Source organism: Coregonus clupeaformis, unplaced genomic scaffold (genome assembly GCF_020615455.1).
Source record: "Coregonus clupeaformis isolate EN_2021a unplaced genomic scaffold, ASM2061545v1 scaf0187, whole genome shotgun sequence".
NCBI lineage: Eukaryota > Metazoa > Chordata > Actinopteri > Salmoniformes > Salmonidae > Coregonus > Coregonus clupeaformis.
This window is the reverse complement of record NW_025533642.1, coordinates 228309-253912: the sequence shown is the minus strand read 5'-3', so window position 1 is coordinate 253912 and position 25604 is coordinate 228309. Positions and strand designations below refer to the sequence as shown.

The 25604-nt window shown below is 51.6% G+C and overlaps 1 protein-coding gene across 1 annotated transcript in view; it reads left to right on the top strand.

Moving 5' to 3' along the window:
- ptpn2b (protein tyrosine phosphatase non-receptor type 2b) overlaps positions 1 to 25604 on the top strand; it is an 85191-nt gene that overhangs the window by 20867 nt on the left and 38720 nt on the right. The window contains exon 6 of the mRNA XM_041869321.2: positions 314 to 523. Coding sequence (XP_041725255.1) covers positions 314 to 523 — 210 coding nt within the window. The remainder of the gene's footprint in view (positions 1 to 313; positions 524 to 25604) is intronic.

Sequence of the window (25604 nt, the reverse complement as noted above, 5' to 3'; positions counted from 1 at the left end):
CCTACTATCTCCAGGGTTAGGGTCAATACAGTGTACTACTATCTCCAGGGTTAGGGTCAATACAGTGTACTCCTCCTATCTCTTTTTTTCCAAGGATCAGAATTGGAATTTGTTTGCTTCCTGAATTGAAGTGGAATTGAGTCCAATCCTGCTCCTGACTATATCTACAGTACGTCCCAAATGACACCCTATTCCCTTTGTGGTGCAGTTTAGACCGGGGCCCACAGGACTCTGGTCAGAAGTAATGTACTATATAGGGAATAGGGTGCCATTTGGGACACAAGCAATGTCTTTTGTCCTCTGTGTCTTACAGACGGGGGAGAAGAGAGAGATCTATCACTTTCACTACACCACCTGGCCTGACTTTGGTGTCCCGGAATCGCCGGCGTCCTTCCTCAACTTCCTGTTCAAGGTGCGGGAGTCTGGCTCGTTGGGGGCGGACCACGGACCGGCGGTGGTGCACTGCAGCGCTGGAATTGGCCGCTCAGGCACCCTCTCATTGGTTGACACCTGTCTGGTCCTGGTAAGCCCCACCCCTCACACTAACTAGTCTGATAATTTGGTAGTTTTACAGTTGACACCATAAACCAGTCATGTCAAACTCATTTCCCCAGCATTCGGTCCAGAAGGGGCGCACTTATTTATACAGTGCATTCGGAAAGTATTCAGACCCCTTCCCCTTTTCCACATACAGCCTTATTCTAAAATGGATTGAAAAAAAATACCCTATAATGACAACGTGAAAACAGGTTTTTAGAAATGTTTGCAAATTTATAAAAAATAAAAAAACGATACCTTATTTACATAAGTATTCAGACCCTTCGCAATGAGACTCAAAATTGAGCTCAGGTGCATCCTATGTCCATTGATCATCCTTGAGATGTTTCTACAACTTGATTGGAGTCCACTTGGACATGATTTGAAAAGGCACACACCTGTCTATATAAGGCCCCACAGTTGACAGTGCATGTCAGAGCAAAAACCAAGCCATGAGGTCGAAGGAATTGTCCGTAGAGCTCCGAGACAGGATTGTGTCGAGGCACAGATCTGGGGAAGGGTACCACAACATTTCTGCAGCATTGAAGGTCCCCAAGAACACAGTGGCTTCCATCATTCTTAAATGGAAGAAGTTTGTAACCACCAAGACTCTTCCTAGAGCTGGCCGCCCGGCCAAACTGAGCAATCGGGGGAGAAGGGCCTTGGTCAGGGAGGTGACCAAGAACCCGATGGTCACTCTGACAGAGCTCCAGAGTTCCTCTGTGGAGATGGGAGAACCTTTCAGAAGGACAACCATCTCTGCAACACTCCACCAATCAGGCTTTTAAGGTAGAGTGGCCAGACGGAAGCCACTCCTCAGTAAAAGGCACATGACAGCCTGCATGGAGTTTGCCAAAAGGCACCTAAAGGACTCTCAGACCATGAGAAACCAAGATCGAACTCCAAGGCCTGAATGCCAAACAAAGTAAAGGGTCTGACTACTTATGAAAATGTAATTTTGCAAAGATTTCTACAAACCTGTTTTTGCTTTGTCATTATGGGGTATTGTGTGTAGATTGATACAAATATTGAATCCATTTTAGAATAAGGCTGTAACGTAACAGAATGTGGAAGAAGTCCAGGGGTCTGAATACTTTCCCAATGCTCTCTGTATGTCCTCGCCATTAAAAATTGCAAAAAAATAGTCCTCTATCTATCGCTTTTGGAATTTTCAATTCTCCCTGACTTTCTAGCTTTCGTTTCGATGACTGTTAGCTAGCTGGGGAGAGTGAGGAGACTACCTGTAGCTCCATTAGACTGTTAGCTAGCTGGGGAGAGTGAGGAGACTACCTGTAGCTCCATTAGACTGTTAGCTAGCTGGGGAGAGTGAGAGACTACCTGTAGCTCCCATTAGGACTGTTAGCTAGCTGGGGAGAGTGAGGAGACTACCTGTAGCTCCATTAGACTGTTAGCTAGCTGGGGAGAGTGAGGAGACTACCTGTAGCTCCATTAGACTGTTAGCTAGCTGGGGAGAGTGAGGAGACTACCTGTAGCTCCCATTAGACTGTTAGCTAGCTGGGGGAGAGGGTGAGGAGACTACCTGTAGCTCCATTAGGCTGTTAGCTAGCTGGGGAGAGTGAGAGACTACCTGTAGCTCCATTAGGCTGTTAGCTAGCTGGGGAGAGTGAGGAGACTACCTGTAGCTCCATTAGACTGTTAGCTAGCTGGGGAGAGTGAGGAGACTACCTGTAGCTCCATTAGGCTGTTAGCTAGCTGGGGAGAGTGAGGAGACTACCTGTAGCTCCATTGGCTGTTAGCTAGCTGGGGAGAGTGAGGAGACTACCTGTAGCTCCATTAGACTGTTAGCTAGCTGGGGAGAGTGAGGAGACTACCTGTAGCTCCATTAGACTGTTAGCTAGCTGGGGAGAGTGAGGAGACTACCTGTAGCTCCATTAGGCTGTTAGCTAGCTGGGGAGAGTGAGGAGACTACCTGTAGCTCCATTAGACTGTTAGCTAGCTGGGGAGAGTGAGGAGACTACCTGTAGCTCCATTAGACTGTTAGCTAGCTGGGGGAGAGTGAGGAGACTACCTGTAGCTCCATTAGACTGTTAGCTAGCTGGGGAGAGTGAGGAGACTACCTGTAGCTCCATTAGGCTGTTAGCTAGCTGGGGAGAGTGAGGAGACTACCTGTAGCTCCATTAGGCTGTTAGCTAGCTGGGGAGAGTGAGGAGACTACCTGTAGCTCCATTAGACTGTTAGCTAGCTGGGGAGAGTGAGAGACTACCTGTAGCTCCATTAGACTGTTAGCTAGCTGGGAGAGTGAGGGAGACTACCTGTAGCTCCATTAGACTGTTAGCTAGCTGGGGAGAGTGAGGAGACTACCTGTAGCTCCATTAGGCTGTTAGCTAGCTGGGGGAGAGTGAGGAGACTACCTGTAGCTCCATTAGGCTGTTAGCTAGCTGGGGAGAGTGAGGAGACTACCTGTAGCTCCATTAGACTGTTAGCTAGCTGGGGAGAGTGAGGAGACTACCTGTAGCTCCATTAGACTGTTAGCTAGCTGGGGAGAGTGAGGAGACTACCTGTAGCTCCATTAGACTGTTAGCTAGCTGGGGAGAGTGAGGAGACTACCTGTAGCTCCATTAGACTGTTAGCTAGCTGGGGAGAGTGAGGAGACTACCTGTAGCTCCATTAGACTGTTAGCTAGCTGGGGAGAGTGAGGAGACTACCTGTAGCTCCATTAGACTGTTAGCTAGCTGGGGAGAGTGAGGAGACTACCTGTAGCTCCATTAGACTGTTAGCTAGCTGGGGAGAGTGAGGAGACTACCTGTAGCTCCATTAGACTGTTAGCTAGCTGGGGGAGAGTGAGGAGACTACCTGTAGCTCCATTAGACTGTTAGCTAGCTGGGGGAGAGTGAGGAGACTACCTGTAGCTCCATTAGACTGTTAGCTAGCTGGGGAGAGTGAGGAGACTACCTGTAGCTCCATTAGACTGTTAGCTAGCTGGGGAGAGTGAGGAGACTACCTGTAGCTCCATTAGACTGTTAGCTAGCTGGGGAGAGTGAGGAGACTACCTGTAGCTCCATTAGACTGTTAGCTAGCTGGGGAGAGTGAGAGACTACCTGTAGCTCCATTAGACTGTTAGCTAGCTGGGGAGAGTGAGAGACTACCTGTAGCTCCATTAGACTGTTAGCTAGCTGGGGAGAGTGAGGAGACTACCTGTAGCTCCATTAGACTGTTAGCTAGCTGGGGAGAGTGAGGAGACTACCTGTAGCTCCATTAGACTGTTAGCTAGCTGGGGAGAGTGAGGAGACTACCTGTAGCTCCATTAGACTGTTAGCTAGCTGGGGAGAGTGAGGAGACTACCTGTAGCTCCATTAGACTGTTAGCTAGCTGGGGAGAGTGAGGAGACTACCTGTAGCTCCATTGGGACTGTTAGCTAGCTGGGGAGAGTGAGGAGACTACCTGTAGCTCCATTAGACTGTTAGCTAGCTGGGGAGAGTGAGGAGACTACCTGTAGCTCCATTAGACTGTTAGCTAGCTGGGGAGAGTGAGGAGACTACCTGTAGCTCCATTAGACTGTTAGCTAGCTGGGGAGAGTGAGGAGACTACCTGTAGCTCCATTAGACTGTTAGCTAGCTGGGGAGAGTGAGAGACTACCTGTAGCTCCATTAGACTGTTAGCTAGCTGGGGAGAGTGAGGAGACTACCTGTAGCTCCATTAGACTGTTAGCTAGCTGGGGAGAGTGAGGAGACTACCTGTAGCTCCATTAGACTGTTAGCTAGCTGGGGAGAGTGAGGAGACTACCTGTAGCTCCATTAGACTGTTAGCTAGCTGGGGAGAGTGAGGAGACTACCTGTAGCTCCATTAGGCTGTTAGCTAGCTGGGGAGAGTGAGGAGACTACCTGTAGCTCCATTAGAACTGTTAGCTAGCTGGGGAGAGTGAGGAGACTACCTGTAGCTCCATTAGACTGTTAGCTAGCTGGGGAGAGTGAGGAGACTACCTGTAGCTCCATTAGACTGTTAGCTAGCTGGGGAGAGTGAGGAGACTACCTGTAGCTCCATTAGACTGTTAGCTAGCTGGGGAGAGTGAGGAGACTACCTGTAGCTCCATTAGACTGTTAGCTAGCTGGGGAGAGTGAGGAGACTACCTGTAGCTCCATTAGACTGTTAGCTAGCTGGGGAGAGTGAGGAGACTACCTGTAGCTCCATTAGACTGTTAGCTAGCTGGGGAGAGTGAGGAGACTACCTGTAGCTCCATTAGACTGTTAGCTAGCTGGGGAGAGTGAGGAGACTACCTGTAGCTCCATTGGGCTGTTAGCTAGCTGGGGAGAGTGAGGAGACTACCTGTAGCTCCATTGGGCTGTTAGCTAGCTGGGGAGAGTGAGGAGACTACCTTAGCTCCATTAGACTGTTAGCTAGCTGGGGAGAGTGAGGAGACTACCTGTAGCTCCATTAGACTGTTAGCTAGCTGGGGAGAGTGGGGAGACTACCTGTAGCTCCATTAGACTGTTAGCTAGCTGGGGAGAGTGGGGAGACTACCTGTAGCTCCATTAGACTGTTAGCTAGCTGGGGAGAGTGAGGAGACTACCTGTAGCTCCATTAGACTGTTAGCTAGCTGGGGAGAGTGAGGAGACTACCTGTAGCTCCATTAGACTGTTAGCTAGCTGGGGAGAGTGAGGAGACTACCTGTAGCTCCATTAGACTGTTAGCTAGCTGGGGAGAGTGAGGAGACTACCTGTAGCTCCATTAGACTGTTAGCTAGCTGGGGAGAGTGAGGAGACTACCTGTAGCTCCATTAGACTGTTAGCTAGCTGGGGAGAGTGAGGAGACTACCTGTAGCTCCATTAGACTGTTAGCTAGCTGGGGAGAGTGAGGAGACTACCTGTAGCTCCATTAGACTGTTAGCTAGCTGGGGAGAGTGAGGAGACTACCTGTAGCTCCATTAGACTGTTAGCTAGCTGGGGGAGAGTGAGGAGACTACCTGTAGCTCCATTAGACTGTTAGCTAGCTGGGGAGAGTGAGGAGACTACCTGTAGCTCCATTAGACTGTTAGCTAGCTGGGGAGAGTGAGGAGACTACCTGTAGCTCCATTAGACTGTTAGCTAGCTGGGGAGAGTGAGAGACTACCTGTAGCTCCATTAGACTGTTAGCTAGCTGGGGAGAGTGAGGAGACTACCTGTAGCTCCATTAGACTGTTAGCTAGCTGGGGAGAGTGAGGAGACTACCTGTAGCTCCATTAGACTGTTAGCTAGCTGGGGAGAGTGAGGAGACTACCTGTAGCTCCATTAGACTGTTAGCTAGCTGGGGAGAGTGAGGAGACTACCTGTAGCTCCATTAGACTGTTAGCTAGCTGGGGAGAGTGAGGAGACTACCTGTAGCTCCATTAGGCTGTTAGCTAGCTGGGGGAGAGTGAGAGACTACCTGTAGCTCCATTAGACTGTTAGCTAGCTGGGGAGAGTGAGGAGACTACCTGTAGCTCCATTAGACTGTTAGCTAGCTGGGGAGAGTGAGGAGACTACCTGTAGCTCCATTAGACTGTTAGCTAGCTGGGGGAGAGTGAGGAGACTACCTGTAGCTCCATTAGACTGTTAGCTAGCTGGGGAGAGTGAGGAGACTACCTGTAGCTCCATTAGACTGTTAGCTAGCTGGGGAGAGTGAGGAGACTACCTGTAGCTCCATTAGACTGTTAGCTAGCTGGGGAGAGTGAGGAGACTACCTAGCTCCCCATTAGGCTGTTAGCTAGCTGGGAGAGTGAGGAGACTACCTGTAGCTCCATTAGAGCTGTTAGCTAGCTGGGGAGAGTGAGGAGACTACCTGTAGCTCCATTAGGCTGTTAGCTAGCTGGGGAGAGTGAGGAGACTACCTGTAGCTCCATTAGGCTGTTAGCTAGCTGGGGAGAGTGAGGAGACTACCTGTAGCTCCATTAGGCTGTTAGCTAGCTGGGGAGAGTGAGGAGACTACCTGTAGCTCCATTAGGCTGTTAGCTAGCTGGGGAGAGTGAGGAGACTACCTGTAGCTCCATTAGGCTGTTAGCTAGCTGGGGAGAGTGAGGAGACTACCTGTAGCTCCATTAGGCTGTTAGCTAGCTGGGGAGAAGTGAGGAGACTACCTGTAGCTCCATTAGGCTGTTAGCTAGCTGGGGAGAGTGAGGAGACTACCTGTAGCTCCATTAGGCTGTTAGCTAGCTGGGGAGAGTGAGGAGACTACCTGTAGCTCCATTAGGCTGTTAGCTAGCTGGGGAGAGTGAGGAGACTACCTGTAGCTCCATTAGGCTGTTAGCTAGCTGGGGAGAGTGAGGAGACTACCTGTCAGCTCCATTAGGCTGTTAGCTAGCTGGGGAGAGAGTGAGGACTACCTGTAGCTCCATTAGGCTGTTAGCTAGCTGGGGAGAGTGAGGAGACTACCTGTAGCTCCATTAGGCTGTTAGCTAGCTGGGGAGAGTGAGGAGACTACCTGTAGCTCCATTAGGCTGTTAGCTAGCTGGGGAGAGTGAGGAGACTACCTGTAGCTCCATTAGGCTGTTAGCTAGCTGGGGAGAGTGAGGAGACTACCTGTAGCTCCATTAGGCTGTTAGCTAGCTGGGGAGAGTGAGGAGACTACCTGTAGCTCCATTGGGCTGTTAGCTAGCTGGGGAGAGTGAGGAGACTACCTGTAGCTCCATTAGGCTGTTAGCTAGCTGGGGAGAGTGAGGAGACTACCTGTAGCTCCATTAGGCTGTTAGCTAGCTGGGGAGAGTGAGGAGACTACCTGTAGCTCCATTAGGCTGTTAGCTAGCTGGGGAGAGTGAGGGAGACTACCTGTAGCTCCATTAGGACTGTTAGCTAGCTGGGGAGAGTGAGAGACTACCTGTAGCTCCATTAGGCTGTTAGCTAGCTGGGGAGAGTGAGGAGACTACCTGTAGCTCCATTAGACTGTTAGCTAGCTGGGGAGAGTGAGGAGACTACCTGTAGCTCCATTAGGCTGTTAGCTAGCTGGGGAGAGTGAGGAGACTACCTGTAGCTCCATTAGACTGTTAGCTAGCTGGGGAGAGTGAGGGAGACTACCTGTAGCTCCATTAGGCTGTTAGCTAGCTGGGGAGAGTGAGGAGAACTACCTGTAGCTCCATTAGGCTGTTAGCTAGCTGGGGAGAGTGAGGAGACTACCTGTAGCTCCGTTAGCTGTTAGCTAGCTGGGGAGAGTGAGAGACTACCTAGCTCCATTAGGCTGTTAGCTAGCTGGGGAGAGTGAGGAGACTACCTGTAGCTCCATTGGGCTGTTAGCTAGCTGGGGAGAGTGAGGAGACTACCTGTAGCTCCATTGGAGCTGTTACTAGCTGGGGAGAGAGTGAGGAGACTACCTGTAGCTCCATTAGGCTGTTAGCTAGCTGGGGAAGTGAGAGACTACCTGTAGCTCCATTAGACTGTTAGCTAGCTGGGGAGAGTGAGGAGACTACCTGTAGCTCCATTAGACTGTTAGCTAGCTGGGGAGAGTGAGGGAGACTACCTGTAGCTCCATTAGACTGTTAGCTAGCTGGGGAGAGTGAGGAGACTACCTGTAGCTCCATTAGACTGTTAGCTAGCTGGGGAGAGTGAGGAGACTACCTGTAGCTCCATTAGACTGTTAGCTAGCTGGGGAGAGTGAGGAGACTACCTGTAGCTCCATTAGACTGTTAGCTAGCTGGGGAGAGTGAGAGACTACCTGTAGCTCCATTGGACTGTTAGCTAGCTGGGGAGAGTGAGGAGACTACCTGTAGCTCCATTAGACTGTTAGCTAGCTGGGGAGAGTGAGGAGACTACCTGTAGCTCCATTGGACTGTTAGCTAGCTGGGGGGAGTGAGGAGACTACCTGTAGCTCCATTAGACTGTTAGCTAGCTGGGGAGAGTGAGGAGACTACCTGTAGCTCCATTAGGCTGTTAGCTAGCTGGGGAGAGTGAGGAGACTACCTGTAGCTCCATTAGACTGTTAGCTAGCTGGGGAGAGTGAGAGACTACCTGTAGCTCCATTAGGCTGTTAGCTAGCTGGGGAGAGTGAGGAGACTACCTGTAGCTCCATTAGACTGTTAGCTAGCTGGGGAGAGTGAGGAGACTACCTGTAGCTCCATTAGACTGTTAGCTAGCTGGGGAGAGTGAGGAGACTACCTGTAGCTCCATTAGGCTGTTAGCTAGCTGGGGAGAGTGAGGAGACTACCTGTAGCTCCATTAGGCTGTTAGCTAGCTGGGGAGAGTGAGGAGACTACCTGTAGCTCCATTAGGCTGTTAGCTAGCTGGGGAGAGTGAGGAGACTACCTGTAGCTCCATTAGGCTGTTAGCTAGCTGGGGAGAGTGAGGAGACTACCTGTAGCTCCATTAGGCTGTTAGCTAGCTGGGGAGAGTGAGGAGACTACCTGTAGCTCCATTGGGCTGTTAGCTAGCTGGGGAGAGTGAGAGACTACCTGTAGCTCCATTAGGCTGTTAGCTAGCTGGGGAGAGTGAGGAGACTACCTGTAGCTCCATTAGGCTGTTAGCTAGCTGGGGAGAGTGAGGAGACTACCTGTAGCTCCATTAGGCTGTTAGCTAGCTGGGGAGAGTGAGGAGACTACCTGTAGCTCCATTAGGCTGTTAGCTAGCTGGGGAGAGTGAGGAGACTACCTGTAGCTCCATTAGGCTGTTAGCTAGCTGGGGGAGAGTGAGGAGACTACCTGTAGCTCCATTAGGCTGTTAGCTAGCTGGGGAGAGTGAGAGACTACCTGTAGCTCCATTAGGCTGTTAGCTAGCTGGGGAGAGTGAGGAGACTACCTGTAGCTCCATTAGGCTGTTAGCTAGCTGGGGAGAGTGAGGAGACTACCTGTGGCTCCATTAGGCTGTTAGCTAGCTGGGGAGAGTGAGGAGACTACCTGAGCTCCATTAGGCTGTTAGCTAGCTGGGAGAGTGAGAGACTACCTGTAGCTCCATTAGGCTGTTAGCTAGCTGGGGAGAGTGAGGAGACTACCTGTAGCTCCATTAGGCTGTTAGCTAGCTGGGAGAGTGAGGAGACTACCTGTAGCTCCATTGGGCTGTTAGCTAGCTGGGGAGAGTGAGAGACTACCTGTAGCTCCATTAGGCTGTTAGCTAGCTGGGAGAGTGAGGAGACTACCTGTAGCTCCATTAGGCTGTTAGCTAGCTGGGGAGAGTGAGGAGACTACCTGTAGCTCCATTAGGCTGTTAGCTAGCTGGGGAGAGTGAGGAGACTACCTGTAGCTCCATTAGGCTGTTAGCTAGCTGGGGAGAGTGAGGAGACTACCTGTAGCTCCATTAGACTGTTAGCTAGCTGGGGGAGAGTGAGGAGACTACCTGTAGCTCCATTAGGCTGTTAGCTAGCTGGGGAGAGTGAGGAGACTACCTGTAGCTCCATTAGACTGTTAGCTAGCTGGGGAGAGTGAGGAGACTACCTGTAGCTCCATTAGACTGTTAGCTAGCTGGGGAGAGTGAGGAGACTACCTGTAGCTCCATTAGGCTGTTAGCTAGCTGGGAGAAGTGAGAGACTACCTGTAGACTCCATTAGACTGTTAGCTAGCTGGGGAGAGTGAGAGACTACCTGTAGCTCCATTAGACTGTTAGCTAGCTGGGGAGAGTGAGGGAGACTACCTGTAGCTCCATTAGGCTGTTAGCTAGCTGGGGAGAGATGAGGGACTACCTGTAGCTCCATTAGGCTGTTAGCTAGCTGGGGAGTGAGGAGACTACCTGTAGCTCCATTAGACTGTTAGCTAGCTGGGGAGAGTGAGGAGACTACCTGTAGCTCCATTAGGCTGTTAGCTAGCTGGGAGAGTGAGGAGACTACCTGTAGCTCCATTAGACTGTTAGCTAGCTGGGGAGAGTGAGAGACTACCTGTAGCTCCATTAGACTGTTAGCTAGCTGGGGAGAGTGAGGAGACTACCTGTAGCTCCATTAGACTGTTAGCTAAGGCTGGGGAGAGTGAGGAGACTACCTGTAGCTCCATTAGACTGTTAGCTAGCTGGGGAGAGTGAGGAGACTACCTGTAGCTCCATTAGACTGTTAGCTAGCTGGGGAGAGTGAGAGACTACCTGTAGCTCCATTAGACTGTTAGCTAGCTGGGGAGAGTGAGGAGACTACCTGTAGCTCCATTAGACTGTTAGCTAGCTGGGGAGAGTGAGGAGACTACCTGTAGCTCCATTAGACTGTTAGCTAGCTGGGAGAGTGAGGAGACTACCTGTAGCTCCATTGGGCTGTTAGCTAGCTGGGGAGAGTGAGAGACTACCTGTAGCTCCATTAGACTGTTAGCTAGCTGGGGAGAGTGAGGAGACTACCTGTAGCTCCATTAGACTGTTAGCTAGCTGGGGAGAGTGAGGAGACTACCTGTAGCTCCATTAGACTGTTAGCTAGCTGGGGAGAGTGAGGACTACCTGTAGCTCCATTAGACTGTTAGCTAGCTGGGGAGAGTGAGGAGACTACCTGTAGCTCCATTAGACTGTTAGCTAGCTGGGGAGAGTGAGGAGACTACCTGTAGCTCCATTGGAGCTGTTAGCTAGCTGGGGAGAGTGAGAGACTACCTGTAGCTCCATTAGACTGTTAGCTAGCTGGGGAGAGTGAGGAGACTACCTGTAGCTCCATTAGACTGTTAGCTAGCTGGGGAGAGTGAGGAGACTACCTGTAGCTCCATTAGACTGTTAGCTAGCTGGGGAGAGTGAGGAGACTACCTGTAGCTCCATTAGACTGTTAGCTAGCTGGGGAGAGTGAGAGACTACCTGTAGCTCCATTAGGCTGTTAGCTAGCTGGGGAGAGTGAGAGACTACCTGTAGCTCCATTAGGCTGTTAGCTGCTGGGGAGAGTGAGGAGAGACTACCTGTAGCTCCATTAGACTGTTAGCTAGCTGGGGAGAGTGAGGAGACTACCTGTAGCTCCATTAGACTGTTAGCTAGCTGGGGAGAGTGAGAGACTACCTGTAGCTCCATTAGGCTGTTAGCTAGCTGGGGAGAGTGAGGAGACTACCTGTAGCTCCATTAGGCTGTTAGCTAGCTGGGGAGAGTGAGGAGACTACCTGTAGCTCCATTAGGCTGTTAGCTAGCTGGGGAGAGTGAGAGCTACCTGTAGCTCCATTAGGCTGTTAGCTAGCTGGGGAGAGTGAGGAGACTACCTGTAGCTCCATTAGGCTGTTAGCTGAAGCTGGGGAGAGTGAGAGACTACCTGTAGCTCCATTAGGCTGTTAGCTAGCTGGGAGAGTGAGGAGACTACCTGTAGCTCCATTAGGCTGTTAGCTAGCTGGGGAGAGTGAGGAGACTACCTGTAGCTCCATTAGGCTGTTAGCTAGCTGGGGGAGAGTGAGGAGACTACCTGTAGCTCCATTAGGCTGTTAGCTAGCTGGGGAGAGTGAGGAGACTACCTGTGGCTCCATTAGGCTGTTAGCTAGCTGGGGAGAGTGAGGAGACTACCTGTAGCTCCATTAGGCTGTTAGCTAGCTGGGGAGAGTGAGGAGACTACCTGTAGCTCCATTAGGCTGTTAGCTAGCTGGGGAGAGTGAGGAGACTACCTGTAGCTCCATTAGGCTGTTAGCTAGCTGGGGAGAGTGAGGAGACTACCTGTAGCTCCATTAGGCTGTTAGCTAGCTGGGGAGAGTGAGAGACTACCTGTAGCTCCATTAGGCTGTTAGCTAGCTGGGGAGAGTGAGGAGACTACCTGTAGCTCCATTAGGCTGTTAGCTAGCTGGGAGAGTGAGGAGACTACCTGTAGCTCCATTAGCTGTTAGCTAGCTGGGGAGAGTGAGGAGACTACCTGTAGCTCCATTAGGCTGTTAGCTAGCTGGGGAGAGTGAGGAGACTACCTGTAGCTCCATTAGCTGTTAGCTAGCTGGGAGAGTGAGGAGACTACCTGTAGCTCCATTAGCTGTTAGCTAGCTGGGGAGAGTGAGGAGACTACCTGTAGCTCCATTAGGCTGTTAGCTAGCTGGGGAGAGTGAGGAGACTACCTGTAGCTCCATTAGACTGTTAGCTAGCTGGGGAGAGTGAGGAGACTACCTGTAGCTCCATTAGACTGTTAGCTAGCTGGGGGAGTGAGGAGACTACCTGTAGCTCCATTAGACTGTTAGCTAGCTGGGGAGAGTGAGGAGACTACCTGTAGCTCCATTAGACTGTTAGCTAGCTGGGGAGAGTGGGAGACTACCTGTAGCTCCATTAGACTGTTAGCTAGCTGGGGAGAGTGAGGAGACTACCTGTAGCTCCATTAGACTGTTAGCTAGCTGGGGAGAGTGAGGAGACTACCTGTAGCTCCATTAGACTGTTAGCTAGCTGGGGAGAGGAGGAGACTACCTGTAGCTCCATTAGACTGTTAGCTAGCTGGGGAGAGTGAGGAGACTACCTGTAGCTCCATTAGACTGTTAGCTAGCTGGGGAGAGTGAGGAGACTACCTGTAGCTCCATTAGACTGTTAGCTAGCTGGGGAGAGTGAGGAGACTACCTGTAGCTCCATTAGACTGTTAGCTAGCTGGGGAGAGTGAGAGACTACCTGTAGCTCCATTAGACTGTTAGCTAGCTGGGGAAGTGAGGAGACTACCTGTAGCTCCATTAGACTGTTAGCTAGCTGGGGAGAGTGAGGAGACTACCTGTAGCTCCATTAGACTGTTAGCTAGCTGGGGAGAGTGAGAGACTACCTGTAGCTCCATTAGACTGTTAGCTAGCTGGGGAGAGTGAGGAGACTACCTGTAGCTCCATTAGACTGTTAGCTAGCTGGGGAGAGTGAGGAGACTACCTGTAGCTCCATTGGACTGTTAGCTAGCTGGGGAGAGTGAGGAGACTACCTGTAGCTCCATTAGACTGTTAGCTAGCTGGGGAGAGTGAGGAGACTACCTGTAGCTCCATTAGACTGTTAGCTAGCTGGGGAGAGTGAGAGACTACCTGTAGCTCCATTAGACTGTTAGCTAGCTGGGGAGAGTGAGGAGACTACCTGTAGCTCCATTAGACTGTTAGCTAGCTGGGGAGAGTGAGGAGACTACCTGTAGCTCCATTAGACTGTTAGCTAGCTGGGGAGAGTGAGAGACTACCTGTAGCTCCATTAGACTGTTAGCTAGCTGGGGAGAGTGAGGAGACTACCTGTAGCTCCATTAGACTGTTAGCTGGCTGGGGAGAGCGAGGACTACCTGTAGCTCCATTGGACTGTTAGCTAGCTGGGGAGGCGGTGAGACACCTGTAGCTCCATTAGGCTGTTAGCTAGCTGGGGAGAGCGAGGAGACTACCTGTAGCTCCATTAGACTGTTAGCTAGCTGGGGAGAGCGAGGAGACTACCTGTAGCTCCATTAGGCTGTTAGCTAGCTGGGGAGAGCGAGGAGACTACCTGTAGCTCCATTAGACTGTTAGCTAGCTGGGGAGAGTGAGGAGACTACCTGTAGCTCCATTAGGCTGTTAGCTAGCTGGGGAGAGTAGAGAGACTACCTGTAGCTCCATTAGGCTGTTAGCTAGCTGGGGAGAGTGAGGAGACTACCTGTAGCTCCATTAGGCTGTTAGCTAGCTGGGGAGAGCGAGAGACTACCTGTAGCTCCATTAGGCTGTTAGCTAGCTGGGGAGAGCGAGAGACTACCTGTAGCTCCATTAGGCTGTTAGCTAGCTGGGGAGAGTGAGAGACTACCTGTAGCTCCATTAGGGCTGTTAGCTAGCTGGGGAGAGCGAGAGACTACCTGTAGCTCCATTAGGCTGTTAGCTAGCTGGGGAGGCGAGGAGACTACCTGTAGCTCCATTAGGCTGTTAGCTAGCTGGGGAGAGTGAGGAGACTACCTGTAGCTCCATTAGGCTGTTAGCTAGCTGGGGAGAGTGAGGAGACTACCTGTAGCTCCATTAGGCTGTTAGCTAGCTGGGGAGAGTGAGGAGACTACCTGTAGCTCCATTAGACTGTTAGCTAGCTGGGGAGAGTGAGGAGACTACCTGTAGCTCCATTAGACTGTTAGCTAGCTGGGGGAGAGTGAGGAGACTACCTGTAGCTCCATTAGACTGTTAGCTAGCTGGGGAGAGCGAGGAGACTACCTGTAGCTCCATTAGGCTGTTAGCTAGCTGGGAGGAGGAGACTACCTGTAGCTCCATTAGGCTGTTAGCTAGCTGGGGAGAGGGGGAGACTACCTGTAGCTCCATTAGACTGTTAGCTAGCTGGGGAGAGTGAGGAGACTACCTGTAGCTCCATTAGACTGTTAGCTAGCTGGGAGAGCGGGGAGACTACCTGTAGCTCCATTAGACTGTTAGCTAGCTGGGGAGAGCGCGGAGACTACCTGTAGCTCCATTAGACTGTTAGCTAGCTGGGGAGAGTGAGGAGACTACCTGTAGCTCCATTAGGCTGTTAGCTAGCTGGGGAGAGTGAGGAGACTACCTGTAGCTCCATTGGACTGTTAGCTAGCTGGGGAGAGTGAGGAGACTACCTGTAGCTCCATTAGACTGTTAGCTAGCTGGGGAGAGTGAGGAGACTACCTGTAGCTCCATTAGACTGTTAGCTAGCTGGGGAGAGTGAGGAGACTACCTGTAGCTCCATTAGACTGTTAGCTAGCTGGGGAGAGTGAGGAGACTACCTGTAGCTCCATTAGACTGTTAGCTAGCTGGGGAGAGTGGAGAGACTACCTGTAGCTCCATTAGACTGTTAGCTAGCTGGGGAGAGTGGGGAGACTACCTGTAGCTCCATTAGACTGTTAGCTAGCTGGGGAGAGTGGGGAGACTACCTGTAGCTCCATTAGACTGTTAGCTAGCTGGGGGAGAGTGAGGAGACTACCTGTAGCTCCATTAGACTGTTAGCTAGCTGGGGAGAGTGAGAGACTACCTGTAGCTCCATTAGACTGTTAGCTAGCTGGGGAGAGTGAGGAGACTACCTGTAGCTCCATTAGACTGTTAGCTAGCTGGGGAGAGTGGGGAGACTACCTGTAGCTCCATTAGACTGTTAGCTAGCTGGGGAGAGTGGGGAGACTACCTGTAGCTCCATTAGACTGTTAGCTAGCTGGGGAGAGTGAGGAGACTACCTGTAGCTCCATTAGACTGTTAGCTAGCTGGGGAGAGCGAGGAGACTACCTGTAGCTCCATTAGACTGTTAGCTAGCTGGGGAGAGTGAGGAGACTACCTGTAGCTCCATTAGACTGTTAGCTAGCTGGGGAGAGTGAGGAGACTACCTGTAGCTCCATTAGACTGTTAGCTAGCTGGGGAGAGTGAGGAGACTACCTGTAGCTCCATTAGACTGTTAGCTAGCTGGGGAGAGTGAGGAGACTACCTGTAGCTCCATTAGACTGTTAGCTAGCTGGGGAGAGTGAGGAGACTACCTGTAGCTCCATTAGACTGTTAGCTAGCTGGGGAGAGTGAGGAGACTACCTGTAGCTCCATTAGACTGTTAGCTAGCTGGGGAGAGTGAGGAGACTACCTGTGCTCCATTAGACTGTTAGCTAGCTGGGGAGAGTGAGGAGACTACCTGTAGCTCCATTAGACTGTTAGCTAGCTGGGGAGAGTGAGAGACTACCTGTAGCTCCATTAGGCTGTTAGCTAGCTGGGGAGAGCGAGGAGACTACCTGTAGCTCCATTAGGCTGTTAGCTAGCTGGGGAGAGCGAGGAGACTACCTGTAGCTCCATTAGGCTGTTAGCTAGCTGGGGAGAGCGAGGAGACTACCTGTAGCTCCATTAGGCTGTTAGCTAGCTGGGGAGAGCGAGGAGACTACCTGTAGCTCCATTAGGCTGTTAGCTAGCTGGGGAGAGCGAGAGACTACCTGTAGCTCCATTAGGCTGTTAGCTAGCTGGGGAGAGCGAGGAGACTACCTGTAGCTCCATTAGGCTGTTAGCTAGCTGGGGGAGAGCGAGGAGACTACCTGTAGCTCCATTAGGCTGTTAGCTAGCTGGGGAGAGCGAGAGACTACCTGTAGCTCCATTAGGCTGTTAGCTAGCTGGGAGAGCGAGGAGACTACCTGTAGCTCCATTAGGCTGTTAGCTAGCTGGGGAGAGCGAGAGACTACCTGTGGCTCCATTAGACTGTTAGCTAGCTGGGGAGAGCGAGGAGACTACCTGTAGCTCCCATTAGACTGTTAGCTAGCTGGGGAGAGCGAGAGACTACCTGTAGCTCCATTAGACTGTTAGCTAGCTGGGGAGAGTGAGGAGACTACCTGTAGCTCCATTAGACTGTTAGCTAGCTGGGGAGAGCGAGGAGACTACCTGTAGCTCCATTAGACTGTTAGCTAGCTGGGGAGAGCGAGGAGACTACCTGTAGCTCCATTAGACTGTTAGCTAGCTGGGGAGAGCGAGAGACTACCTGTAGCTCCATTAGACTGTTAGCTAGCTGGGGAGAGCGAGGGAGACTACCTGTAGCTCCATTAGACTGTTAGCTAGCTGGGGAGAGCGAGGAGACTACCTGTAGCTCCATTAGACTGTTAGCTAGCTGGGGGAGAGTGGGGAGACTACCTGTAGCTCCATTAGACTGTTAGCTAGCTGGGGAGAGCGAGAGACTACCTGTAGCTCCATTAGACTGTTAGCTAGCTGGGAGAGTGAGGAGACTACCTGTAGCTCCATTAGACTGTTAGCTAGCTGGGGAGAGTGAGGAGACTACCTGTAGCTCCATTAGACTGTTAGCTAGCTGGGGAGAGCGAGGAGACTACCTGTAGCTCCATTAGACTGTTAGCTAGCTGGGGAGAGCGAGGAGACTACCTGTAGCTCCATTAGACTGTTAGCTAGCTGGGGGAGAAGTGAGGAGACTACCTGTAGCTCCATTAGACTGTTAGCTAGCTGGGGAGAGTGAGGAGACTACCTGTAGCTCCATTAGACTGTTAGCTAGCTGGGGAGAGTGAGGAGACTACCTGTAGCTCCATTAGACTGTTAGCTAGCTGGGGAGAGTGAGGAGACTACCTGTAGCTCCATTAGACTGTTAGCTAGCTGGGGAGAGTGAGGAGACTACCTGTAGCTCCATTAGACTGTTAGCTAGCTGGGGAGAGTGAGGAGACTACCTGTAGCTCCATTAGACTGTTAGCTAGCTGGGGAGAGTGAGGAGACTACCTGTAGCTCCATTAGACTGTTAGCTAGCTGGGGAGAGTGAGGAGACTACCTGTAGCTCCATTAGACTGTTAGCTAGCTGGGGAGAGTGAGGAGACTACCTGTGGCTCCATTAGACTGTTAGCTAGCTGGGGAGAGTGAGGAGACTACCTGTAGCTCCATTAGACTGTTAGCTAGCTGGGGAGAGTGAGAGACTACCTGTAGCTCCATTAGACTGTTAGCTAGCTGGGGAGAGTGAGGAGACTACCTGTAGCTCCATTAGACTGTTAGCTAGCTGGGGAGAGCGAGGAGACTACCTGTAGCTCCATTAGACTGTTAGCTAGCTGGGGAGAGTGAGGAGACTACCTGTAGCTCCATTAGACTGTTAGCTAGCTGGGAGAGTGAGGGAGACTACCTGTAGCTCCATTAGACTGTTAGCTAGCTGGGGAGAGTGAGGAGACTACCTGTAGCTCCATTAGGCTGTTAGCTAGCTGGGGAGAGTGAGGAGACTACCTGTAGCTCCATTAGGCTGTTAGCTAGCTGGGGAGAGTGAGGAGACTACCTGTAGCTCCATTAGGCTGTTAGCTAGCTGGGGGAGAGTGAGGGAGACTACCTGTAGCTCCATTAGGCTGTTAGCTAGCTGGGGAGAGTGAGGAGACTACCTGTAGCTCCATTAGGCTGTTAGCTAGCTGGGGAGAGTGAGGAGACTACCTGTAGCTCCATTAGGCTGTTAGCTAGCTGGGGAGAGTGAGGAGACTACCTGTAGCTCCATTAGACTGTTAGCTAGCTGGGGAGAGTGAGGAGACTACCTGTAGCTCCATTAGGCTGTTAGCTAGCTGGGGAGAGTGAGGAGACTACCTGTAGCTCCATTAGGCTGTTAGCTAGCTGGGGAGAGTGAGGAGACTACCTGTAGCTCCATTAGACTGTTAGCTAGCTGGGGGAGAGTGAGGAGACTACCTGTAGCTCCATTAGACTGTTAGCTAGCTGGGGAGAGTGAGAGACTACCTGTAGCTCCATTAGGCTGTTAGCTAGCTGGGGAGAGTGAGGAGACTACCTGTAGCTCCATTAGACTGTTAGCTAGCTGGGGAGAGTGAGAGACTACCTGTAGCTCCATTAGACTGTTAGCTAGCTGGGGAGAGTGAGGAGACTACCTGTAGCTCCATTAGACTGTTAGCTAGCTGGGGAGAGTGAGGAGACTACCTGTAGCTCCATTAGACTGTTAGCTAGCTGGGGAGAGTGAGGAGACTACCTGTAGCTCCATTAGACTGTTAGCTAGCTGGGGAGAGTGAGGAGACTACCTGTAGCTCCATTAGACTGTTAGCTAGCTGGGGAGAGTGAGGAGACTACCTGTAGCTCCATTAGGCTGTTAGCTAGCTGGGGAGAGTGAGGAGACTACCTGTAGCTCCATTAGACTGTTAGCTAGCTGGGGAGAGTGAGGAGACTACCTGTAGCTCCATTAGACTGTTAGCTAGCTGGGGAGAGTGAGGAGACTACCTGTAGCTCCATTAGGCTGTTAGCTAGCTGGGGAGAGTGAGGAGACTACCTGTAGCTCCATTAGACTGTTAGCTAGCTGGGGAGAGTGAGGAGACTACCTGTAGCTCCATTAGGCTGTTAGCTAGCTGGGGAGAGTGAGGAGACTACCTGTAGCTCCATTAGACTGTTAGCTAGCTGGGGAGAGTGAGGAGACTACCTGTAGCTCCATTAGGCTGTTAGCTAGCTGGGGAGAGTGAGAGACTACCTGTAGCTCCATTAGGCTGTTAGCTAGCTGGGGAGAGTGAGGAGACTACCTGTAGCTCCATTAGGCTGTTAGCTAGCTGGGGAGAGTGAGAGACTACCTGTAGCTCCATTAGGCTGTTAGCTAGCTGGGGAGAGTGAGGAGACTACCTGTAGCTCCATTAGGCTGTTAGCTAGCTGGGGAGAGTGAGGAGACTACCTGTAGCTCCATTAGGCTGTTAGCTAGCTGGGGGAGAGTGAGGAGACTACCTGTAGCTCCATTAGGCTGTTAGCTAGCTGGGGAGAGTGAGAGACTACCTGTAGCTCCATTAGACTGTTAGCTAGCTGGGGAGAGTGAGGAGACTACCTGTAGCTCCATTAGACTGTTAGCTAGCTGGGGGAGAGTGAGGAGACTACCTGTGGCTCCATTAGACTGTTAGCTAGCTGGGGAGAGTGAGAGACTACCTGTAGCTCCATTAGACTGTTAGCTAGCTGGGGAGAGTGAGGAGACTACCTGTAGCTCCATTAGGCTGTTAGCTAGCTGGGGAGAGTGAGGAGACTACCTGTAGCTCCATTAGACTGTTAGCTAGCTGGGGAGAGTGAGGAGACTACCTGTAGCTCCATTAGACTGTTAGCTAGCTGGGGAGAGTGAGGAGACTACCTGTAGCTCCATTAGGCTGTTAGCTAGCTGGGGGAAGTGAGGAGACTACCTGTAGCTCCATTAGACTGTTAGCTAGCTGGGGAGAGTGAGAGACTACCTGTAGCTCCATTAGACTGTTAGCTGGCTGGGGAGAGTGAGGAGACTACCTGTAGCTCCATTAGACTGTTAGCTAGCTGGGGAGAGTGAGGAGACTACCTGTAGCTCCATTAGAGCTGTTAGCTAGCTGGGGAGAGTGAGAGACTACCTGTAGCTCCATTAGGCTGTTAGCTAGCTGGGGAGAGGTGAGAGACTACCTGTAGCTCCATTAGACTGTTAGCTAGCTGGGGAGAGTGAGGAGACTACCTGTAGCTCCATTAGACTGTTAGCTAGCTGGGGAGAGTGAGGAGACTACCTGTAGCTCCATTAGACTGTTAGCTAGCTGGGGAGAGTGAGGAGACTACCTGTAGCTCCATTAGACTGTTAGCTAGCTGGGGAGAGTGAGGAGACTACCTGTAGCTCCATTAGACTGTTAGCTAGCTGGGGAGAGTGAGGAGACTACCTGTAGCTCCATTAGACTGTTAGCTAGCTGGGGGAGAGTGAGGAGACTACCTGTAGCTCCATTAGACTGTTAGCTAGCTGGGGAGAGTGAGGGAGACTACCTGTAGCTCCATTAGACTGTTAGCTAGCTGGGGAGAGTGAGGAGACTACCTGTAGCTCCATTAGACTGTTAGCTAGCTGGGGGAGAGTGAGGAGACTACCTGTAGCTCCATTAGACTGTTAGCTAGCTGGGGAGAGTGAGAGAGACCTGTAGCTCCATTAGACTGTTAGCTAGCTGGGGAGAGCGAGAGACTACCTGTAGCTCCATTAGACTGTTAGCTAGCTGGGGAGAGTGAGGAGACACCTGTAGCTCCATTAGACTGTTAGCTAGCTGGGGAGAGTGAGGAGACTACCTGTAGCTCCATTAGACTGTTAGCTAGCTGGGGAGAGTGAGGAGACTACCTGTAGCTCCATTAGACTGTTAGCTAGCTGGGGAGAGTGAGGAGACTACCTGTAGCTCCATTAGACTGTTAGCTAGCTGGGAGAGTGAGAGACTACCTGTAGCTCCATTAGACTGTTAGCTAGCTGGGGAGAGTGAGGAGACTACCTGTAGCTCCATTAGACTGTTAGCTAGCTGGGGAGAGTGAGAGACTACCTGTAGCTCCATTAGACTGTTAGCTAGCTGGGGAGAGTGAGAACTACCTGTAGCTCCATTAGACTGTTAGCTAGCTGGGAGAGTGAGGAGACTACCTGTAGCTCCATTAGACTGTTAGCTAGCTGGGGAGAGTGAGGAGACTACCTGTAGCTCCATTAGACTGTTAGCTAGCTGGGGAGAGTGAGGAGACTACCTGTAGCTCCATTAGGCTGTTAGCTAGCTGGGGAGAGTGAGGAGACTACCTGTAGCTCCATTAGACTGTTAGCTAGCTGGGGAGAGTGAGGAGACTACCTGTAGCTCCATTAGACTGTTAGCTAGCTGGGGAGAGTGAGGAGACTACCTGTAGCTCCATTAGGCTGTTAGCTAGCTGGGGAGAGTGAGGAGACTACCTGTAGCTCCATTAGGCTGTTAGCTAGCTGGGGAGAGTGAGAGACTACCTGTAGCTCCATTAGGCTGTTAGCTAGCTGGGGAGAGTGAGGAGACTACCTGTAGCTCCATTAGACTGTTAGCTAGCTGGGGAGAGTGAGGAGACTACCTGTAGCTCCATTAGACTGTTAGCTAGCTGGGGAGAGTGAGGAGACTACCTGTAGCTCCATTAGGCTGTTAGCTAGCTGGGGAGAGTGAGGAGACTACCTGTAGCTCCATTAGACTGTTAGCTAGCTGGGGGAGAGTGAGGAGACTACCTGTAGCTCCATTAGACTGTTAGCTAGCTGGGGGAGAGTGAGGAGACTACCTGTAGCTCCATTAGGCTGTTAGCTAGCTGGGGAGAGTGAGGAGACTACCTGTAGCTCCATTAGACTGTTAGCTAGCTGGGGGAGAGTGAGGAGACTACCTGTAGCTCCATTAGGCTGTTAGCTAGCTGGGGGAGAGTGAGGAGACTACCTGTAGCTCCATTAGGCTGTTAGCTAGCTGGGGAGAGTGAGGAGACTACCTGTAGCTCCATTAGGCTGTTAGCTAGCTGGGGAGAGTGAGGAGACTACCTGTAGCTCCATTAGGCTGTTAGCTAGCTGGGGAGAGTGAGGAGACTACCTGTAGCTCCATTAGGCTGTTAGCTAGCTGGGGAGAGTGAGGAGACTACCTGTAGCTCCATTAGGCTGTTAGCTAGCTGGGAGAGTGAGGAGACTACCTGTAGCTCCATTAGGCTGTTAGCTAGCTGGGGAGAGTGAGGAGACTACCTGTAGCTCCATTAGGCTGTTAGCTAGCTGGGGAGAGTGAGAGACTACCTGTAGCTCCATTAGGCTGTTAGCTAGCTGGGGAGAGTGAGAGAGACTACCTGTAGCTCCATTAGGCTGTTAGCTAGCTGGGGAGAGTGAGGAGACTACCTGTAGCTCCATTAGACTGTTAGCTAGCTGGGGAGAGTGAGGAGACTACCTGTAGCTCCATTAGACTGTTAGCTAGCTGGGGAGAGTGAGGAGACTACCTGTAGCTCCATTAGGCTGTTAGCTAGCTGGGGAGAGTGAGGAGACTACCTGTAGCTCCATTAGACTGTTAGCTAGCTGGGGAGAGTGAGAGACTACCTGTAGCTCCATTAGACTGTTAGCTAGCTGGGGAGAGTGAGGAGACTACCTGTAGCTCCATTAGACTGTTAGCTAGCTGGGGAGAGTGAGGAGACTACCTGTAGCTCCATTAGACTGTTAGCTAGCTGGGGAGAGTGAGGAGACTACCTGTAGCTCCATTAGACTGTTAGCTAGCTGGGGGAGAGTGAGGAGACTACCTGTAGCTCCATTAGACTGTTAGCTAGCTGGGGAGAGTGAGGAGACTACCTGTAGCTCCATTAGACTGTTAGCTAGCTGGGGGAGAGGAGGAGACTACCTGTAGCTCCATTAGACTGTTAGCTAGCTGGGGAGAGGAGGAGACTACCTGTAGCTCCATTAGACTGTTAGCTAGCTGGGGAGAGGGAGGAGACTACCTGTAGCTCCATTAGACTGTTAGCTAGCTGGGGGAGAGGGAGGAGACTACCTGTAGCTCCATTAGACTGTTAGCTAGCTGGGGAGAGAGGAGGGAGACTACCTGTAGCTCCATTAGACTGTTAGCTAGCTGGGGAGAGGAGGAGACTACCTGTAGCTCCATTAGACTGTTAGCTAGCTGGGGAGAGGGAGGAGACTACCTGTAGCTCCATTAGACTGTTAGCTAGCTGGGGAGAGGAGGAGACTACCTGTAGCTCCATTAGACTGTTAGCTAGCTGGGGAGAGGGAGGAGACTACCTGTAGCTCCATTAGACTGTTAGCTAGCTGGGGAGAGGGAGGAGACTACCTGTAGCTCCATTAGACTGTTAGCTAGCTGGGGGAGAGGGAGGAGACTACCTGTAGCTCCATTAGACTGTTAGCTAGCTGGGGAGAGGAGGAGACTACCTGTAGCTCCATTAGACTGTTAGCTAGCTGGGGAGAGTGAGGAGACTACCTGTAGCTCCATTAGACTGTTAGCTAGCTGGGGAGAGGGAGGAGACTACCTGTAGCTCCATTAGACTGTTAGCTAGCTGGGGAGAGGAGGAGACTACCTGTAGCTCCATTAGACTGTTAGCTAGCTGGGGAGAGTGAGGAGACTACCTGTAGCTCCATTAGACTGTTAGCTAGCTGGGGAGAGTGAGGAGACTACCTGTAGCTCCATTAGACTGTTAGCTAGCTGGGGAGAGTGAGGAGACTACCTGTAGCTCCATTAGACTGTTAGCTAGCTGGGGAGAGTGAGGAGACTACCTGTAGCTCCATTAGACTGTTAGCTAGCTGGGGAGAGTGAGGAGACTACCTGTAGCTCCATTAGACTGTTAGCTAGCTGGGGAGAGTGAGGAGACTACCTGTAGCTCCATTAGACTGTTAGCTAGCTGGGGAGAGTGAGGAGACTACCTGTAGCTCCATTAGGCTGTTAGCTAGCTGGGGAGAGTGAGGAGACTACCTGTAGCTCCATTAGGCTGTTAGCTAGCTGGGGAGAGTGAGGAGACTACCTGTAGCTCCATTAGGCTGTTAGCTAGCTGGGGAGAGTGAGAGACTACCTGTAGCTCCATTAGGCTGTTAGCTAGCTGGGGGAGAGTGAGGAGACTACCTGTAGCTCCATTAGGCTGTTAGCTAGCTGGGGGAGAGTGAGGAGACTACCTGTAGCTCCATTAGGCTGTTAGCTAGCTGGGGGAGAGTGAGGAGACTACCTGTAGCTCCATTAGGCTGTTAGCTAGCTGGGGAGAGTGAGGAGACTACCTGTAGCTCCATTAGGCTGTTAGCTAGCTGGGGAGAGTGAGGAGACTACCTGTAGCTCCATTAGGCTGTTAGCTAGCTGGGGAGAGTGAGGAGACTACCTGTAGCTCCATTAGGCTGTTAGCTAGCTGGGGAGAGTGAGGAGACTACCTGTAGCTCCATTAGGCTGTTAGCTAGCTGGGGAGAGTGAGAGACTACCTGTAGCTCCATTAGGCTGTTAGCTAGCTGGGGAGAGTGAGGAGACTACCTGTAGCTCCATTAGGCTGTTAGCTAGCTGGGGAGAGTGAGGAGACTACCTGTAGCTCCATTAGACTGTTAGCTAGCTGGGGAGAGTGAGGAGACTACCTGTAGCTCCATTAGACTGTTAGCTAGCTGGGGAGAGTGAGAGACTACCTGTAGCTCCATTAGACTGTTAGCTAGCTGGGGAGAGTGAGGAGACTACCTGTAGCTCCATTAGACTGTTAGCTAGCTGGGGAGAGTGAGGAGACTACCTGTAGCTCCATTAGACTGTTAGCTAGCTGGGAGAGTGAGAGACTACCTGTAGCTCCATTAGACTGTTAGCTAGCTGGGGGAGAGTGAGAGACTACCTGTAGCTCCATTAGACTGTTAGCTAGCTGGGGAGAGTGAGGAGACTACCTGTAGCTCCATTAGACTGTTAGCTAGCTGGGGAGAGTGAGGAGACTACCTGTAGCTCCATTAGACTGTTAGCTAGCTGGGAGAGTGAGGAGACTACCTGTAGCTCCATTAGACTGTTAGCTAGCTGGGGGAGAGTGAGGAGACTACCTGTAGCTCCATTAGACTGTTAGCTAGCTGGGGAGAGTGAGAGACTACCTGTAGCTCCATTAGACTGTTAGCTAGCTGGGGAGAGTGAGGAGACTACCTGTAGCTCCATTAGACTGTTAGCTAGCTGGGGAGAGTGAGGAGACTACCTGTAGCTCCATTAGACTGTTAGCTAGCTGGGGAGAGGGAGGAGACTACCTGTAGCTCCATTAGACTGTTAGCTAGCTGGGGAGAGTGAGGAGACTACCTGTAGCTCCATTAGACTGTTAGCTAGCTGGGGAGAGTGAGGAGACTACCTGTAGCTCCATTAGACTGTTAGCTAGCTGGGGAGAGTGAGGGAGACTACCTGTAGCTCCATTAGACTGTTAGCTAGCTGGGGAGAGTGAGGAGACTACCTGTAGCTCCATTAGACTGTTAGCTAGCTGGGGAGAGTGAGGAGACTACCTGTAGCTCCATTAGACTGTTAGCTAGCTGGGGAGAGTGAGGAGACTACCTGTAGCTCCATTAGACTGTTAGCTAGCTGGGGAGAGGGAGGAGACTACCTGTAGCTCCATTAGACTGTTAGCTAGCTGGGGAGAGGGAGGAGACTACCTGTAGCTCCATTAGACTGTTAGCTAGCTGGGGAGAGGGAGGAGACTACCTGTAGCTCCATTAGACTGTTAGCTAGCTGGGGAGAGGGAGGAGACTACCTGTAGCTCCATTAGA